The sequence below is a fragment of the Neopsephotus bourkii genome, unplaced genomic scaffold (assembly GCF_033783945.1).
Source record: "Neopsephotus bourkii isolate Nb327-2 ecotype Australia unplaced genomic scaffold, CSIRO-AGI_Nbou_v1 NB_1120, whole genome shotgun sequence".
Classification (NCBI taxonomy): domain Eukaryota; kingdom Metazoa; phylum Chordata; class Aves; order Psittaciformes; family Psittacidae; genus Neopsephotus; species Neopsephotus bourkii.
In genome coordinates, this window is record NW_026901606.1 from 3535923 (window position 1) to 3555322 (window position 19400).

At 36.3% G+C, this 19400-nt stretch overlaps 1 protein-coding gene across 1 annotated transcript in view; it reads left to right on the forward strand.

Annotated features, from left to right (window-relative positions):
• APPL1 (adaptor protein, phosphotyrosine interacting with PH domain and leucine zipper 1) overlaps positions 1–19400 on the forward strand; it is a 30424-nt gene that overhangs the window by 5375 nt on the left and 5649 nt on the right. The window contains exons 2-21 of the mRNA XM_061362424.1: positions 604–702; positions 1755–1814; positions 2833–2904; positions 3735–3822; positions 4428–4469; positions 5247–5305; positions 5775–5921; positions 7293–7375; positions 7482–7640; positions 9178–9366; positions 9874–9916; positions 10833–10889; positions 12695–12786; positions 13314–13496; positions 15662–15711; positions 16085–16259; positions 16363–16399; positions 17779–17925; positions 18162–18212; positions 18556–18645. Coding sequence (XP_061218408.1) covers positions 604–702; positions 1755–1814; positions 2833–2904; positions 3735–3822; positions 4428–4469; positions 5247–5305; positions 5775–5921; positions 7293–7375; positions 7482–7640; positions 9178–9366; positions 9874–9916; positions 10833–10889; positions 12695–12786; positions 13314–13496; positions 15662–15711; positions 16085–16259; positions 16363–16399; positions 17779–17925; positions 18162–18212; positions 18556–18645 — 1923 coding nt within the window. The remainder of the gene's footprint in view (positions 1–603; positions 703–1754; positions 1815–2832; positions 2905–3734; positions 3823–4427; positions 4470–5246; positions 5306–5774; positions 5922–7292; positions 7376–7481; positions 7641–9177; positions 9367–9873; positions 9917–10832; positions 10890–12694; positions 12787–13313; positions 13497–15661; positions 15712–16084; positions 16260–16362; positions 16400–17778; positions 17926–18161; positions 18213–18555; positions 18646–19400) is intronic.

The following is a 19400-nucleotide window of genomic DNA, read 5'->3' on the forward strand; positions in this document are numbered from 1 at the left end:
TCTTTTCACTCTGTTTCACCATGGAGTGCTGAGGTGGAGACAAGTGTATCTTAAGAACAAGATGCAGATTGTCCTGTTTTGGTTTGGGTTTTAGTTCCTTAGCTTTTTGATCACAGAAGTGACTGTTATTGCACAGGTAAATTACAGGTCCATGCAGCCAGCAACTGTCTTTATGCAGGATGGATGGTAATCAGGAAGCCACAGCCTGTGTTTTGATCTCTCAGCAGAAGAAATGTGTATACCTGGCATGCTGTTTAATAGCAGTCATCTTTACCCTTTTCCTTAGGGATATACCATAATGGGTCCAGTAGGTGCCCAGAGTTACAACTTATTTTGCACTTACACATCTCTCTTGGTCCTTTCCTTTCTGAAAATGTGGTTGCATGGACCTAGAGAGAGGCTGACAGTAGGAGTAAGGTTGAGCTTTGGTATCTTTAAGATTCTGTGGCATGCAACAGGTATCATCCCTGTCAACAGTGCTGGAGGGTTTATAAACCTTTTAGTAATGAAACCTGAAGCAATGCTATTGAACTTTGAAATTCTCTTACATTTAAATGCTGCTTTTCTAACTTGACGTGTGTTTTGGCTGTTTGATTTTCACAGACCAGGTCTTTGCTGGGAGTATTTGAAGAAGATGCTGCTGCAATTTCCAATTATGTCAATCAGTTATTTCAAGCCATGCACAGGATATATGATGCTCAGGTAGTGTTAATTAAATTCCTGAATACATCCTAAAGCTTTTGAACCCCATTTCATGTCTCTTGCTTTTGGTTTTTTTTTAAAATATTATTAGAAGCAGTTTTTTTTTTTAACTTCCGTATTCTTTAAATGTGGAACTGAAATAAAATGAAATAATTTTTCTGTTTGCTAGGGAGTGGTAAAGATAAGTTCTTGTAATTTTCAACAGAATTTGTTATGACCAGTAAAAAGTTTTTTCTGGTCTTCTAGTAGTTCTGTTGTATTTCCCCAGTGTTTCCCATTGCGATCTTATTGTGTATAGTATGTACCAAGTGGGAGGTTATTTCTTACCCAGAGTATGTTGATGTTTTCACTCGTCATCTATAAGTAACTGCACTTTCATGCCAAAGGCAGAACTGTTTTTTGTGGTTCTCTGAACAACAGAGTTTATGGCTGTATTTTTAATTTGTATACACTGGAACCGATTGACTTTTTGACTGATTTGGTATTCTTGCTTTTCATATTTTTATGCTATTGTCATTTTTACTTTAATGACTACTGTGTTTATTGTAGTTTTGCTGCCATGTAGTTTTATTTTCCTGCGTTTCTATTTTGTTTCTAATTTCTGTGCTTTCTTCTTCAAGTGCATCATGAAAGATGCAGTTATTCCATACCATGAATCTGCTAATTAGGTCCTGCTTGTGTACAAGTACAGAGGAGTTAGTAATCAGGTAGTACTGAGGTTCATTTTCCTTTACAGAGGAAAGATTCCTCATACTTAGTAACTAGGGCAGCTAATTTAAAATAATTAAATGCAAATGTACACTGCATAACATGAAGAATACAGAAATCAGTGCACATAGTACAAGGTGTGAATTTGGTGTTTGTAATGACTGATTACCTGCAACTGTCAATGTTGTTAGAGAAATGGAAGAGCAGGATGCTTTAGGTTTTTATGAAGATCTGTAGTCAGATTTCAAATTCCATGTGTGTAATAGTTTCTTCTTCAAACGTTTTTTTAATATTGATTTAAATTAACAACTAACAAGCTTGGGGTTTTGCTCTTTTTAAATCAGAATGAATTAAGTGCAGCAACTCATCTGACTTCAAAGCTTCTGAAGGAATATGAGAAACAGGTACTGTGTAAATCATTGTTGTCTTTGTGTGGTCAGGACTATGTATTTTTGTAGTCTTTTATCTCCCAGAACACAGTGTAGAATGTATTTAGGCTTGATCTAGATAAAATGAACCTATGTAATTGGTGGCTCGAATCTTTGCCAAATCTACTGTCTTCATATTAGTTCTTCCAAATAAAATAGAATGAAGTTCCTGTTACCATGATGAGTATTAGTAAGTTCTGAAAGATTTTATTTTCGGATCACTGTTTTGGGGGTTGCTTAGGATGTTGGTGGTGTTTGATTTTTGTTTTATGAACCTGTTTACTGTTAAGGGCTTCAATTTTACTAGTCACACAGAGAAGAGACTGCATAGCAGTCTCCATTTAACAACTGTAATTTACTCTCTTTGTGAAAATAATTCCATCCCTGAAAGTGCAGGTAGTGAAATCCGTCACGTACTCCACAGGTACCTATGAAGGTACTCCAGTTGCAGCTTTGCTGCAGGTACCCTTTTCCTGAGCTCCTCCTTTAAGGAGGCTGGTGTTCCCTATCCTCATTCTCTACCTAATGAGGTGAACTGGAAAGAATACTTTTTATAAATTATTTTTGGTTGATGAGACTTTCTAGAGGGGTGAGATAAGCTTAAAAATACACAGTGTTTCAACTGGATTATTTCTTTTTCAGTAGTGATCATTTTGATCATGCTCTTGTCTCCATCAGAGCATTATAGAAGTAAACTCTTTTGGATGGTTTAAAAATTTCACACAATTTAACAGCTCAAAGTTTAAGTTGAACACCAAGTATTGCTTAATTTTTGATAAATTATGTGAAAAGCTGCATAAAATTTTCATAGATGCCAAGGCTGTAAATTTCCTGTTTTGTTTTTTTTTAATAAATTCTATTAACTAATTTATAAAATCGTTTAAGTTCATGTATTTTAATTTTTTTTTTTTTTAATGGGAGTTGAGACATGATTAATACAGTTTTGTGAATGGCAGGAAACACTGCAAACAAGTCTCCTTTTCCTTTCTTCCAGCGTTTTCCATTAGGGGGAGATGATGAAGTGATGACTTCTACTCTACAGCAGTTCGCAAAAGTGATAGATGAGGCAAGTGCTTGTATTCGTTTCACTTACTTACTAATGCTTTCTACTAATTACTAATACATAGACTTTAGCTTGCTTAATTATCCCATCCTTTTTCAAGATAGGTGATACAGAAATGGCTTTAATTTCTCAATAAGATACACTTCATTGTATATTGCAGCATCTACTTAAAGTTATACGACCTGAAGATAAAAAGAATCAGTTCAGCAAAAGAGAAAGAATGTAGGTTCACTTCCTATAGACACAGCCAAAACCATTACAGAATGGTAGTTACAAACAGTTTTTCATGAGGGTATTTATATTGCCTGATTTTTAGGTGCCTGACTGACAAAGGAACCTCCTGCTGTCAGTATCAGAGACAGAAACTGACTCTTATTAAAGGAAATTTGGCATCATTAAGATCTGAATCAGGATTTCTTGATGTGATTTCTCTCTTTACATTTTTAACACTACTTAAACATTTTGGGAGGAGGAACATGTTTGTTCTACATCTGTAAGCTGTGAAAGATAGGCTGTGATGTAGCTGGAGGGAAACCAGAGAAATAAACTGACTAGTCATCAGAATGTATGAGGCCATCTTCTAATGTGATCCAATAACTTGTAGTAAAGTTGCAAAAGTAGGGACAAATACTAAACTCTAAAATGAGTCTCCTATAAAAAGCTACTGGTGAGATCACGAATCTACAGACGAATACCTGCAAAAACATGAATGTGTAAAATTATGCTTTAGTTGTACATGTATTTTTTGAATGAAATTGATGTCAGCCTACCTTGATTTGATTTGTCCCATCACTGTTTTCCTAAAATCTCCTTCTTTGTCTTGTCTTTTATAGCTCAGCTCTTGCCATGCAGTACTGTCAACTCAACTTGCAGATGCAATGATGTTTCCTATTACCCAGTTTAAAGAAAGGGATCTTAAAGGTAGAGCGCTCAAATAAATACTGGTTTTACCCACAGCAACAAACAGTAACAAAACCATAGCATTTGATTTCCACAGCTCTTGTTTCACTAAATAGAATACACCACCTATTTTTCAGCTCTCAAAGTATGCATCTCCAATTTAAAAAAAAAAAAAAGTAAGTTATTTCCATTCATGAGAGCGTTACAGTTGAAGGACTTGGCACTATTAAGGTTTCAACAAAAATACTACATCGCAGAAGCACCTTTTATTCCAGAAGAAAATTATGCAGTTACTGTAAACATTAGGAAATAATAATTTTCAGATAACTTGCATGCTTAGGAAATATTTATATATATTGTAATACCATGACACGAATATAATGGTTGGACTGAACTCAAAAGGCAATGTCATGTCTTTTTTTGCTAAGCCTGCCAGACACATAAATGATATATTGGCAGTAAGTAGGAGCAGACTTTCCTGGCCACATAGTGCCTGTGCTAGTAACTCGGTGTATTACAAGGTGTGAACTACAAGTGATCAGTAGTGAAACACTGCATGAGAAACCTCAATATAGAAATGTTACATCAATAACAACTTATTTAAATTGTGATATATTATTTTGTAGAGATATTGACTCTAAAAGAAGTTTTCCAAATTGCAAGCAATGGTAAGTGTAAAATATCTAATATTACAGATATTACTTAGAAAACTAGGGAAGATACTTTCAAGGCTTAAAGTGACTAATTAAGGTGTAATTCTTTTCAGTGATACTTAGGCATGGAGCTTTTGTTGGTTCACTTTGTAAATCCCTGCTTTGTGTGCCAAAGCGTTAAGGCAAATTGATACTACTAGTCTTTTTTTACAATACCTTAGATGTATACCTAATTAGTAAATCATTTATGATTATGCTACTAAAATTGCAAAAAATATTAAGGTGCTAGTTCACTTCTTAGTCAGGACTGAATTCATAAACGTATTTTACCTCACTACAATTAGTGTGATAATTCCCTCCCCTGTTGTCAGAAGTTATTTTAGCTAGCTCTACTGTATCATCGTAGAAAAGATAATCTGTAAGTAAAGATTAAGGGTACTGCTTCTCTCAGTGTAAATTGCTTCATTGCTTTAGAAGCAAAAAGGATGCAGGATTTCATAATGGCAAGTTGTCTCTACTTGTAGGGAGTTTCTGTCTTTGAAGAGTATTAGAAATTTTTAACTGTGTTACAGATTTGTATGTGTTGGCCATATTTGCATCTGGTTAGGTTTTTATTTTCAGCCCAAGTATTTGTGACACTGAAGTAATTATAAACAAGAACAATTCATAAAGGTTTTAATATGACTGCACTTCGCATTCAGCTGGCTCTGCAAAACAGTGGTATAAAAGGTTTTGTCTCTTTCACAAGTCATAAATTTCTCAAAATGATTGTAAATTCTCTTGTTTGCTTAGATCATGACGCTGCCATTACCAGATACGGTCGGTTGTCAAAAAGAAGGGAAAATGAAAAGGTTTGTAAAACAAAATAATATAAAGATTTTTAGAAAAGAAGTAATTTTAATCTAATATGTATATTTTTATGATGGAAAGCAGTGTATGGCAGATTCCACCTGAAGTCTGATAGTTTGTTTTAGCAGTCTAGACAGTTTGCTTCAGGACAGAGAAGCAGGTTTCTCTAATACATGCCTGTTTCGTAACACTGAAAATGCTCTTATGATTAAGATTGTGGGATTAAATTTATTTTTGTAAAGAAATAGCCACACGTGCTGGGGAGAAAAGAAAGCTGTGTTTCTCTTTCATGTATCTCATGTATAAATTAGAGAAGCAGAATTGCAGGGTAAAATGCGCAACGATGATAGAGCATAGGGCAACTGTCTTGTTTTGCATCATGCTGGCTAGAAACCTGTCCAGGAAGCATATGACGAATATCAAGTCTCAAACTTTCTTTTTTCTCCTCTCCCCCTGTCTGTTTCTCTTTAGATCAAGGCTGAAGTTATGGAAGATGTGTATACTTCAAGGAAAAAACAGCATCAAACTATGATGCATTATTTCTGTGCATTAAATACTCTTCAGTACAAAAAGAAAATTGCTATGCTAGAACCTCTGCTAGGATACATGCAGGCTCAGGTAATTTCATATTCTGAAAGCTGTAGGTCTGAAAGAAGATGTGAAAGTATTTCATAGAGATTGATGTACTGAAATCCACTGCAAGACCTCTTTCACAACTCAAGGAAGCAAATGGAGAAAAAGACATGCTCCATCCTCATCCCCGTAGCTGTCATAGCTGCTGCTGTGAATGCTGTCAGTAGCCAGCACTACTCATTCCCAGTCAGTGTATAAATGTCATTAGGATATGCCCTCATTCCCATCAGAGAATCTTTCAGGCAAGTCTGGGTGACAAATATAAAGGTCTAATTCTACCCTGAAACCCAGATTGCTCAGTTTAATGCACTGCCTAAATTTGCATTGATGGGTAGTTCTTTCCACTCAGTCACTAATGTGAATATCTGATTAAACTCATGCAGCAAGTCCCCAGGGGAGTGTGCCATCTTAGTAATGTGGAGACAAACTCTTTCCTGTGGCAGCTATTCTGAGATGAGGTAATTCTCACAGTCACATCACTACTGTTTTCAGCCGAGGAAAGGAAGAAGTGGAATGCTAGAAATCATTCTGGCTTTTTGTTGAATATAAGTGAGTTCATGATTGGTTTATTTGAGGAAGTGCAATAGAAAATACAACTATGAAAAAGTTCTATGGAGAGACTGAGTTTGTGTTTTCAAAATATATCATCAGTATTTGGGTTTTTTTAAAAAAGAAAAAGCCAATCTTTCCAGCATCTGGTGCTGCTACAGTGTCCTGGGTAGAAATTAACCTCCACGTGCTATGTGAAAGCTTTCCAGCTTAAGAGCTCTTGCTTCGTGAAACTTTGCAGTTTGTATTTTAGGACCTAAGCTCTGAATGGCTTCTGTAACAGAACTGATAGTGCAACCTGTTGTTCAGGTGCAAGCTTCTTCTAAATCTAAGAATGGAAAGGGTGGGGCCATGCTTCTGGCTTCCCATTCTGAGATTTCACATTGCTAAACTCCATTCAGATGTGACAGGTTTTCTGGACCAATATGAGTACACTTCTTAAGATGCAGATTATCAGCTTCCCTTGGTAGGGTCCACAGTTAAAGGACAAGTCCTCACAGGTTTTCCTTCTCCTGTGCCCCCAGTAGTCCCACCCATAACACAACAGGTAGCAGAATGGTGGCCTTCACAAAGTATGGAGACACCATGGAATCACTGAAAGATCAAACCTTGTTTCTTTTCCAGAACAGTTTCTGTGTATTTATGTATTTCTTCCAGGTGATTGCACATCCTCTTGACACAAGGAAATCCCACTGCAATGTCAATATCAGCTTTCACTTGGAGAGAAAACCATGGTTTCATCTGTTAATAGTTTATGTAGTTTTATTAATGTAGCTTTATTAAATTCTCCCTTTTTTTTTTTTTAAGATAAGCTTTTTTAAAATGGGTTCAGAAAATCTTACTGAGCAACTGGAAGAATTTTTGACCAACATTGGTACAAGTGTACAGAAGTAAGTTGCTTTGTTGAATTTTGAACTATTACCAAGACAATGATTTTTTTCTGTTTCTACTTCTCTTAATAGATTATCTTTGTTACTAACACATTACTTGCTTTAGTGTTCGCAGGGAAATGGATTGTGAAGTAGAAAACATGCAACAAACCATAGAGGATTTGGAAGTAGCCAGTGATCCACTGTATCTGCCTGATCCGGATACTACGAAATTTCCTGTTCATAGAAACCTGACACGCAAAGCCGGCTATCTCAATGCAAGAAAGTAAGGCGAACTTGTTACTTAAACATTGCACAATGTTTTGTTTTGGGAAAGGAAAGCTAAAAGGGTATGCAATGTTTATTTGAAGTTGGCTATGTTGATGTTACATGCTTAGTTGAGTAAGTCATATAGGAGTTACGCTGTTTCTTTCAACTCCTTCACTTAATTGGTACTAAGTTCATTGTTACATTGACATAGTGTCGTTCAGGTGCAAAGCAGTTACCTTGATTTTAGTCTACTTTTGCCTGAATTTTCACACCAAAAAGTTCAAGTGTAATTACACTGGATTGTGATTGGAGGACAACAGGACTGCAGCTATCAGGATTGTTGTATAAGCATCTGTTAAAGCTTTGGGATTCAAATTACTAATGAAATATGTCAGGCTTGAGATACACAAGGCAAAACAGTCTCTGCAAACTGAAATACACGTCAAATGGTCTCTTGCCCACTGGAGGGAGCTGCTACTTTATTGAAGCCTAGCAGCTGATTTTTATAGTTACTAAAAATAAGTTGTAATACAGATTATTTTTCTGTAATTTATATAATAAGATGCAAGGATATATTTTTTAAAAAATGTGATTACCTTTGCAACAACAGTTAGAATAACATACCTACTGAGTGGGGCATGGCTTCTGTAGTAGAACACAACTGCAGCGATTAATATTGAAGAGAGTACCTGCACAGAAAGGGAGGCTAAACTGCAAGTATTCCTCCTGGGTTTTGGTTTCAGATTGTTCCTTTTTTTCTTATTTTGGGGAAAAAATTAAACCCAAACCAAAACCCAACGTGATCTAAGCAAAATATTGGAAATCTTGTTGACTGGTACAAAATACTGAGACAATGGAGGTATCTTATATGACCAAGCTAATTCCAACATAAAGTTCTTGAAAACTTAGTCTTAACAATGTAAATATAGAGTTCAGAGGTCTTATCAATTATATTGATAATGCATATAATTAGAAAGTGTGTATTGCATAAAACAGTACTATAAAAGCTGATTATCAGAACTGAAATACTTAGACCTTTTTATTCTAAATCACAGAATCATAAAATAGCTAGGGTTGGAAAGGACCTTAAGATTATCCAGTTCCAACCCCCCTGCCATGGGCAGGGACACCTCACACTAAACCATCTCACCCAAGGCTTCGTCCAGCCTGGCCTTGAACACTGCCAGGGATGGAGCATTCACAACCTCCCTGGGCAACCCATTCCAGTGCCTCACCACCCTAACAGGAAAGAATTTCCTCCTTGTATCCAATCTGAACTTCCCCTGTTTAAGTTTGAACCTGTTACCCCTTGTCCTGTGGACCTAAATGGTTTCACATAATTTAGAAAAGCTATTATTTATGTTTTCTTTGCTCAGCAGTAGGTTTAGCGTGAAGAACTACAGATGGAAAGAGACTAATTTAACTGTAAAGCTAACCTAAAATATTAAACAGGTAAAAATGTTTTCTTAAGTGCTGGGGTGGTTTGTTGTGCTGAAATGATTTCCAGCTTAGCTGAACTCCGGATCTACTAAGAACCTCTTTTTATCTTTTAGTAAGACAGGGCTGGTATCTTCCAGCTGGGAGAGACAGTTTTACTTCACTCAAGGTGGAAATCTGATGAGCCAGGCAAGAGGTGATGTAGCTGGGGGACTTGTCATGGACATAGACAATTGCTCTGTAATGGCTGTGGACTGTGAAGACAGACGGTACTGTTTTCAGATAACATCGTTTGATGGCAAAAAGTGAGTATTCTTATATTCCTTATATTGATGTTACCTGTATGTAATACTGGACTCACTAATTCAATAAAGAAGGATGATCTACCTTTGACCAGATTATAGCTTGATAGATTTTGGGGGATATTTAGAACCAAAATCTGGGATGTCGTGTTAACTTCCTAGTGTTTGTTGTGCTTTTCCTATGCGCTTTTTGTCATAAGCTTTATAATGTAGGTGAGTGGTATTTCAGAATAAAATGACCATAATGAGTTTACAGTCATGTATTACTGAGTTTTGTGACTGCCTAAGTATTACATGGGCACAATTAGAGTTTTGTTCCTTTTCTGTTTCCAAAAGAAATGAAAATGCAGGTTTCTCCCACCCCCCAGTTAAATGTTGACTGTACTCAGCATGCACACAGAATCTTCAGCGTTTCTTAATTTGTTGTGCACTGTAGAAACATGAAAATGAAGTTTCCTGTCTGAATGTATTTGAAGTGATGGAATTATCTTTCCCATTCTCCTCTTTCAGGTCTTCAATCTTACAGGCAGAGAGTAAAAAAGATTATGAAGAGGTAAGCTTATAGGAGGTTTGCATGGAGTCCAGTGATTTTCTGTTGCTCAGAAGGAATACATTTGTAATAATAGTTGGAATGCTCATTTTGTGTTCTCTGGGTGGTAAGCAGTGAACTTTTTAACTGACAGAATCATAGAATCATAGAACAGTTAGGGTTAGAAAGGACCTTAAGATTATCAAGTTCCAACCCTCCTGCCATGGGCAGGAACACCTCACACTAAACCATATCACCCAAGGCCTCGTCCAACCTGGTCTTGAACACTGCCAGGGATGGAGCATTCACAACCTCCCTGGGCAACCCATTCCAGTGCCTCACCATCCTAACAGGAAAGAATTTCCTCCTTATATCCAATCTAAACTTCACCTGTTTAAGTTTGAACCCATTAACCCTTGTTCTGTCACTACAGTCCCTAATAAAGAGTCCCTCCCCAGCATCTGTATAGGCCCCCTTCAGATACTGGAAGGCTGCTATGAGGTCTCCACGCAGCCTTCTCTCCTCGAGGCTAAACAGCCCCAACTTTCTCAGCCAAAGTATTAATTTGTAATTACAGGGTATTACTGTGTTTAAATCCTAGAGAAGAAAATACAGTTACGATTGCCACAAGTCCTCTTCAGTAATACATGGAAGAAGGGGAAAAAGAGAAAAGAGAACCCACAAGACAGACAACCCACAGCTAAATAGCTAGGAGTATGGGAATCTTGACAAAATGCTGCTTTTCCTTCTCCTTGTTCATGCCTTCCTACCCTTCTTTCTTTCTGCCTGCTTGTCAGGAATTCAATATAAAGGGTGTTGTAGGTTACAAAGAAATTAGGAAAAAGTGCTGAAACGAAGCAACTTGGGTATTTAATCAAGTTTGCTTTAAAAAACTATGTAAAATTAATTTTTTTTCTCTCCCCTCCCTTCTCTTTTTCAGTGGATATGCACCATAAACAACATATCTAAACAGATATATCTAAGTGAAAACCCTGAGGTAACTTGACTAAAATTTATAGTATCAGTAATATGTTAAGATGTAGATACGTGCAAAAATAGAGATCAGCTGGACCCAGTTGGGTAGCAGAGAATTAAGCTTGAGTACTTCAGACATGTCTGATTATGAGCTTTTCATATTATGAAAACATATAGGCCTTTGTTTCCTTCATCAAAATGGTTATCTAGAAAGTGATAAGAATATCTGACTTTTATGTTTGTTATAGCTTTTTGACATTTTCAAGATCTTGTGTTTGTATTTTGTATGCGACACTTTGTTCCAAAGCATTATGACAAATACTCAGATGGATACAATTAATTCCTACCAGAGGAAACTGACAGTCTTACAAATATGAATTTTAGGAGCATAGCAGTTTTGTAGGGAAAACATATTTTCACTTAATGAATGAGTTAATTTGCCTTCTTAAAGAGTTGGAAATTGATTATTTGTTTCATGTAGAGAATTTAGGTAAGGAAATCAATCTTATTTAGATGGCTTACATTTATATTTATTTAGCAAATTCATATTGATACAGACTTACATAACAATTCTTGCTTCCTAAATTAGGGGAATTAGCCCAACTGAATCTGCTGTTTCATAACAGAGCATTTTTCTGTATGTAAAGTTTGTTGAAAGTGATATTGTACTCTCTAATGTCCTTGCTGAAGTCTGAAACACGTTACTGGAAAGCAGACTTTCAAGTGGTCATATACCAGCATGAAAACTGCAGACAGAGCAGTCAACAGGCAGCTTGTTGAATAATACAGAAAGCCATTGCTCACCTACATAATGCAAGGCTCTTGCCAAATGATCTGGAAAGTCAAGATGAAATAGGAGTGTGTTGTGCCAGGTCTTGGTTTAGGAGCTAAATATAACTTTGTAGATAATGCAAGCACCTGGTCAACTAAGTTAACTATACAGATAGGAAACAAAATGGTCTTAATGCAGAGCACAGTTACCTGAAGCATGTGTTCTGATGAATGCACAGCTGAGCTTCTGTTTAGTTGTGGCATAAATGGGTGCACCTGTTTTCCATCAGTGAAGGTGTGTGCATTTACACCTCAATTTTCGTGCCTTTTCCTCTCTTCCCAATGGCTTTATAGTAATTCTCATTTTCACTTCAGTTTTCTGAGTCATAAACTTACACAAAATGCAGGAGACAAAATGATGAAGAAGCTACACCTTCCTTATCCAAAGATTCTCTTTCCTTAAGGGCTTTCACTGTTGGCTTTACCCCATGAAGTGAAGGAATCAGCATAAAATACTTCAGAATTAGGGATTCCAATTGAAGATTAAAATGGAATTTTTCAACTGTAAATGGTCCCTTGTTTGTTGAAATGATATTGTAACATAGTCCTCACTTGGTACTTGTTCATGTCTCAGTTTTTCAGAAACATTTAAGTGTTCCCAGATTTTAAGGGCAGACTATTGAATCTTCATAGTTTTAGGCAGTAGCTGAGGACTGCATTTCTCAAATGAGATTCTTCTTTTTTTAATCTGGCTACACTGGCATATTTTACCAGAGTTCTCACTGGGACTTTTCTCTATTGCTGATTTTTTTTAACACTTGCAGTACAGCTAAGCAAGTGCATTCATTAAAATTTAGAAAGTGAACAGCAGAGAATGTTTTGCAAGTTACAAGAAAATACAAGTCCGTTAGTGAGAATTTAGGAAAAGAAAAGCTTCTGGATTCTCACAAAGGGTTGCTTATAACTTCTGTCAGTTGCATAAAAATAAAACTAAAATCTTAAAGCTTATTTTGCAGAAAATGTTTTCAGTTATTTTTTCCCATCCCTCTCTTGCAGGAAATTGCTGCACGTGTGAATCAGTCAGCTCTGGAGGCTGTTACTCCATCCCCTTCTTTCCAGCAGAGGCATGAAAGCATGCGGCCAGCTGTGTAAGTTAATGAACTACAGGTATTAGAAGAGCACATCTGTAAAGAGAATCCTGGATAAAGCTCCAGGAAAAACAAACAGCAAAACTTGATAGGCTAGAGGAAAATTTCTTCAACTCACCTTTCTAATATCACTGTTGCAAGTCATCCAGATTTCCATGTGACTAGACAGTTCTATTGATTGCATTGTATATGTGGTTTGTTATATGAACTCATAATGAGACTTTCCTTAAGGTACTTAACTCCTGGAAACAGACCTCAGATGTTTTAACATCAATATATAATCACATATGAAATATAATACAATCTGATACAATTATAAATGCAAATAGTAACTTTAACTTAAATCTGACTAGGAACATAGACCCCTTTTTTGTTTACTATAGCCTGACCATCAGTTTTTTAGGTTTTGTGTTGTTTTACATCCAAGCTGTGGAGTACTGTATTGATCTTCCATATGGTTTAGTTTATTATCAACCAACTTGAAACTTTTAAGATATCTTCATTTTTATCTTTTTTTTTTGTTTTAGACAATCTCGTCCTCTTGCGGCTCGTACTAGCAGTACAGGGTCACTGGGATCTGAATCAGCAGGTTTATCAGCGCTTTCCTTGGATTCACTTGTTGCACCTGACACTCCTATACAATTTGACATAATATCTCCAGTTAGTGAAGATTTTCCTGGTCAAACAAAATCTTCAGGGCAATCGGGCAGGTAGGAAATATAAAAACAAAATCCTGAAGTTAATGTTACTAATTTAAAAACAAGCCAACAAGAAACCCATGTTGATGCTGCAGCTCCAGAGCACTCATGTCACAGAACTTTGCAGTGGTTAGTAGAGTATAACAATCTTCTAAATAGTTAAAGTAAGTTGTAAAAAAAAAAATGGCTTAATTACATGCACTAGATTCAGGGTGCGGTCTTCTATTTAACGGAGCTTTTCTTGCTTTAACAGCTAATGCTTTTATTTATTGATTCATTTTAATCTTTTGGTTTCACAAAGTATTTTCCTTTCCTATTGCTTGCTCACCCAGCAGCTTGGGTTATTTCCTCTTGGAAACTCAAGAGAAATTTGGTAGCCCTGTCTCCAGGTGATGATGGCATACGATGACACTCCTCTTAACCTGAAAGGTGAGTGAAAATGATCTAGGCTTCTAGAGTAATCTCATATACAGACAAATTAAAATTGCCAAAGAGCTCTTCCTGAACTATAAAAACATTTTCTCCTACTTGTTTTTTGTAAACTTCCCACTCAAAAATAGTAAGAAAGACCTGCAGATCTGCACTGCATTTCTGGAACTGTATGTGCAGAATTTGGGTATTAAGGAAACATATTTGCAGATCCAGCTGCTCTTAACAACAGAAAAAGCCATAAAGATGAAAACTAATTAATGTGACTCTAGTCACAGTAATGACTTTAAACCCCTGGCCCTCTAGAAAAATATGTCTGAGTTTTCAGTTGCACCTTACAGATATGTAGGAGTTAAAATTATACACATTTAATGTAGTCAACTCCTTTTTTTGTTTTGGTTGGTTGGTATGGCAGGATAACAGGTTGGGTAGCTAGATTCTCAAGAATGGACTGACCTGTATTCCAGGAAGTGGAGAGGTTAATACTTCAGCTAAATTCATGTCATCAGTTATAATTCTATTCTAGAAAACTTTTTTTTTTCATAGCAGAAATAATAGAGTTGTACTTGGTGTTTTCAATTAACCATCACTGTCAATAAAGAATTGCAGTGCTTGTGCAGATAGGCAACATGCTACTTTAGAAGTATTAGTGATTAAAAAAGAACCCTTTCTTTAGTTTCTGGTACTGATGACATATTAAATTTTATTTTTGCCTTTTGAGAAATCTTGTGAGATTTTGCATTTACAGTTCCAGTCTAATCTGAAGTTACAAAAGTCTGAGCAATAAAAGACACCAATAGAAAGAATTCCCCATTACTGAATTGCCACAGGTCAGCATTTAATGGAGTTTTTCTTGATTGAATCTGTGTTAATTAAACATTGCAGCGATGCCCTCTTGACTTCAGAGTTCAGTCTAGAACAATTTTACTACATTAAACTCAACATTGATTAGTTAGAAGAGTTCATTGACAAAACTGGCAGGTTTTTTCTCTTCTGCAATTTGCTTTAGAACACTAACTGTTGAGAGGTGACACCTCCATTGCTCCCCTATAAAACCTAACTTGAAGTTTACTGAACCATTGACAATAGTTTTTCAGACACCAGTTAGTCAAAGAGAGAGGATTTTGTCCTTTTTTAGAAGGTTCTAGTATTTCTCCATTTCCCATACTCTTTTCAGCATTGCTTTACTGCTTTTGAAAAATGTAGACTTGGAAGCCTAGAGTATTTTCACTTTTTGTTGTAACTGATAGCAGTTCTGTCTTTGAGAGTCAGAAATAGCCACATTTCTCTTGAGCTCTAGGAGTAAAAACCCAGTGATGTTTTCAGAAAGCTGCATTTGAAACAAAACCAGTGACTTCAGTAAGTAATTCAACAACTTGAGACAGTGATGAGAAGGGTGGTGCTCCTACGGAGTACTGAAAGGACTAGCTTTTGACTGTACTTCCTGGAGCTGTTCTTTGCTTTCGAAGATAAAGGTTTTGACTTCTTAATTCAGGTATTAAAAAGTGCTATGTGAGCAAAACTGTCATGGCAGCAATAGCATATTAATACCAAGGTTTGTGCCCTTGAATATAGCAATTTATGTCTAACTCCTGATTAAAATGCTTGATCTTATGATTTATTGTATATTATTCCTCTGGATTACGAGTCTGTGAAGTCACTACAGGTTGATGCAGCATGAGACTACTACATTACTCATCAGTGGTGCTTGTAATCTGACTCCTGGTTTAATGTTTTCATTTTAATAGACGCACAAATCCTTTTGGTGAATTGGGAGGCTCAAAATCTGAAACAGAAGGTAAACCAACTATTTCATTTCAGTGCAAAATAAAAAGAGAGTTTTAAAATTATTTCTCTGTTTTCACCTATAGCTGCTCTTTCCTACTTTAATGCCCGTTTTAGAATGCTTGGTTAAATCAGCAATGTGCTGGACAAGTTGTGTCAAATCAGGTTACTGTCTGAAAGTCTGTTTTAAAAATAATTCATTGCACCTTTTGTGTGCTGTTTGGTAAAGTGTGATGTGCTGTTTGGTAATGGTACCTGTAATTCATAGGCATGAGCAATCTCTCTCCAAGGTATGAGAAGTTTAGAGTTTACTGAGGTCCATCTTTGGGTTTGGATGGAAAACTCAAAATGGAGTTAACTTTTTTTAATACTTTTCTTTGTCTTAGATTCAATTCTTCATCAGTTATTTATTGTGAGATTTCTTGGCTCTATGGAGGTGAAATCTGATGAAAGTCCAGATGTTGTTTATGAAACAATGCGTCAAATACTGGCGGCTCGTGCCATCCATAACGTTTTCCGGATGACAGAATCACATTTATTAGTCACATGTGGCTGCTTAAAGTAAGTTTCCTGCCAGACTTCTACTGATGTTTATTTACAAAATGGTCTTCTTTCACTTTGGTAAAACTTACTTTCTGGTTTGTTTTTCAAAACAAATTTTTAGGTTAATTGATCCACAGACACAAGTTACAAGACTACGAGTAAGTAACTTTACGTTTTAAGATAACTGACCAGCAATGTCATTCTGCTCCTTTAAAAATAATATTAGTGGATGGTAGCAAAAATCATTGACAGCATTTAAAAATAGATAACTACTAGCAAATCAGGTTTAACAGGAGTGATTTCAGTAGATCAAATAGGCTTTTGAAACATTGTATTTTAACATGTTTGATTACAAACATTTATATTACTAATTAAAGAGGTAACATTGAAGTTGGACTCAGATGAGTTCTGAAGCCCAGAAGGGTTTGCTTGGTGTTGGGTTTTTTTGGTTTTATTTTAGGTCTTTTGTTTTTAATGTGTAACTGCATTGAGAGTGTTGTACAGTTTGGGTTTTTTTTTGCCTCGTTCTTTATAAAACATGCACTTGAAAGAAGTAAGTGGATTATTCCTCAGGTTATCAGATAAAGCCATCTTAATTCTTTAGTAATGGCAGTCTTTATTTTTCATGTTTTTTAAATGTTCCACTCTCTTGCTCTTCTTTATGCACAGTTTATGATGCGTCATTTAATTTCTTTGTGTCTTGTTTTAAAAACATTTTTTTGGGGGGCATTTTGAATTACTTTTATTTCCATAAAAGAAAATCCAGATGGTGTGAAAATGTCTTGGTATTTTAAGCAGTGCTTTTTTCTTTCTTTACCTTTGTGTCATTACATTCAAAACTGCCCCAAAGCCAGGAGCTTGTAGAGGTGAGATAAGTCAGCTGAATGCATGTCCAGATTTCTAAGTGTGTACATTTAAGGTCAGGAAAACCTCATCTGACAGCTTATCGCAGCTCTAGTTGGGGCTTTCAGCATTAAAAAAATGACTCTTTACTGTCTTCAGAAGCTACATTTGAAATTTCTAAGTCCACCCTATTTTAGGAATAAGAGTGCAAAATAGTTTATTGTAAGGCAATAATGAAGATACGTTTTGTACATCTTGGGGTTTGGGGTTTTTTTTTTCTTGTATATAGTTCAGGAGAGCTGAACTAATCGCATAAAGGTTTTGGACAAGTAGTGCCTTTACCTGCACCAGATATTGAAATCTTAGTCACAAGTGTTATTTGTATGAATGACGTCTCTTTAAGGAAAATGAAAAAAGGACTGTATTCCCATTTAGAAACTGAGTCACACTGAATTGTGGTCCCTCCCCCGTTCTTACATGTGCTGAGTTTTTAGAAGTTTGCCTGTCTTTTGAATAATTTAATCCTCAGATTCTCATCGGTGTTCTATAATTACATGTTTGGTCAGGTTGTAACTTTTTCTGGTCTGGTTATGCCTTTATGATAGTGAAGTGATTAACATACAGTATATTGAAAGCTCATACAGAAAATACTTTGAACAGGTTTTAATATGTCTGTATTTGATCCTTTTGGCAGTTTCCTTTGCCCAATGTAGTCTTGTATGCTACGCACCAGGAGAATAAGCGCCTTTTTGGATTTGTGCTCAGAACCTCAGGAGGGAGAGTTGAGAGCCGCCAAACTTCCATCTGCTATATCTTTGAATCAAATAACGAAGGGGAAAAGGTATTGGTGATGTTTATACTTGGATCAGTGTGGATTCCAAAATACTGGATCCATTCAAGCTGAGGGATTTCTGTGAGGGGAGTATCTTGTTTATGTATTGAAAAACAGTTAAGTCCGTGATAGTCTTACCTGTAAAGTACTCTAATATGCTGGTATGGCTACTTTGGGAATCTGGCATAATTTTAAAGGCATTTTTATTAGTCTTTTTGATTATTTCTGATCTGTTTTGTGTTTAGATTTGTGACTCTGTTGGACTGGCAAAACAGATTGCTTTTCATGCAGAACTGGTAAGAATCTTTCTGGGGCAAGGGATACCTATGAATGGAAGGGAGAGAGTATGTATAATATGTAATAGAGCATATTCTGCAAGATGTTTATAGCTGCAGTAATACTGTGGTGGTGTACTTTAAGGGATTTGCTTTCTAGAATTTAAACTCAAGATGGAAAGACTGACCAATGTCCGCTCTGGAACAATATTCAAGACAGGATTCAGCTTGTTACCTTTAACAAGCATACCAGTCTTTTAAAAGAATGAGCAAAACAGTGGTGCAACAGTTTTGAGCAAACTGGTAGAGTATCAAACATCTCAGGCTGGTGTTTGTTACTCCATTTACGTTTTTTTCCCTTTAGGATCGAAAAGCATCAGAAAAGCAGAAAGAAATTGATAGAGTCAAAGAGAAACAACAAAAGGAACTGAATAAACAAAAACAAATTGAAAAGGTACATGTATCATTATTAATACTTTTTAAAAAATTCTGCTTACCTTCTTTTGCAGTTTTGTGTTCCAAGCTCCAATATAATATTCTTTAGTGCAAGTTCATAGAACATTGTGGAATTCATTATTAGGAGTATTTCCTGTGCAGATTTTGTATAATTTTGTATAGTGGTTTTTAAAAGGAGCTCTTCTGAGGAATAAACCACAAAGTGTCTTTATAGGAATACTTAAGAGCAGTACTTGAAGGAGCATCTATCACAGGCCCAAAATAATTTCATTTGCTGGTGAGGGATGCAAAAACCACAGAATCATTTAGATTGGAATTGACCTTCAAGATCATTGAGTCCAATCACTAACCCAGCACTGCCAAACCCACCACTAAACCATGTCTCCAAGTGACACATCTACATATTTTTTAATTACCTCCAGTGTTGGTGACTCCACCACTTCCCTGGGAAGCCTGTTTCAATGCTTGACCTCCTTTTTGGCGAAGAAATTTCTCATAATATCCAATCTAAACCTCCCCTGGTATAACTTGAGGCCATTTCTTCTTGTACTATTGCTTGTTACTTGGGAGAAGAGACTAGCCACCTCCTCGTTCCATCCTCCCTTCAGGCAGTTTTAGAGTGACAAAATCTCCTGAGCCTCCTTTTCTCCAGGCTAAGCAGCTGCATTTCCCTCAGCTGCTCTTCATAAGACTTGTGCCAGCTTCATTGCTTTTCTCCAGACATGCTGCAGCACCTCAGGGTAGTTGAAGATA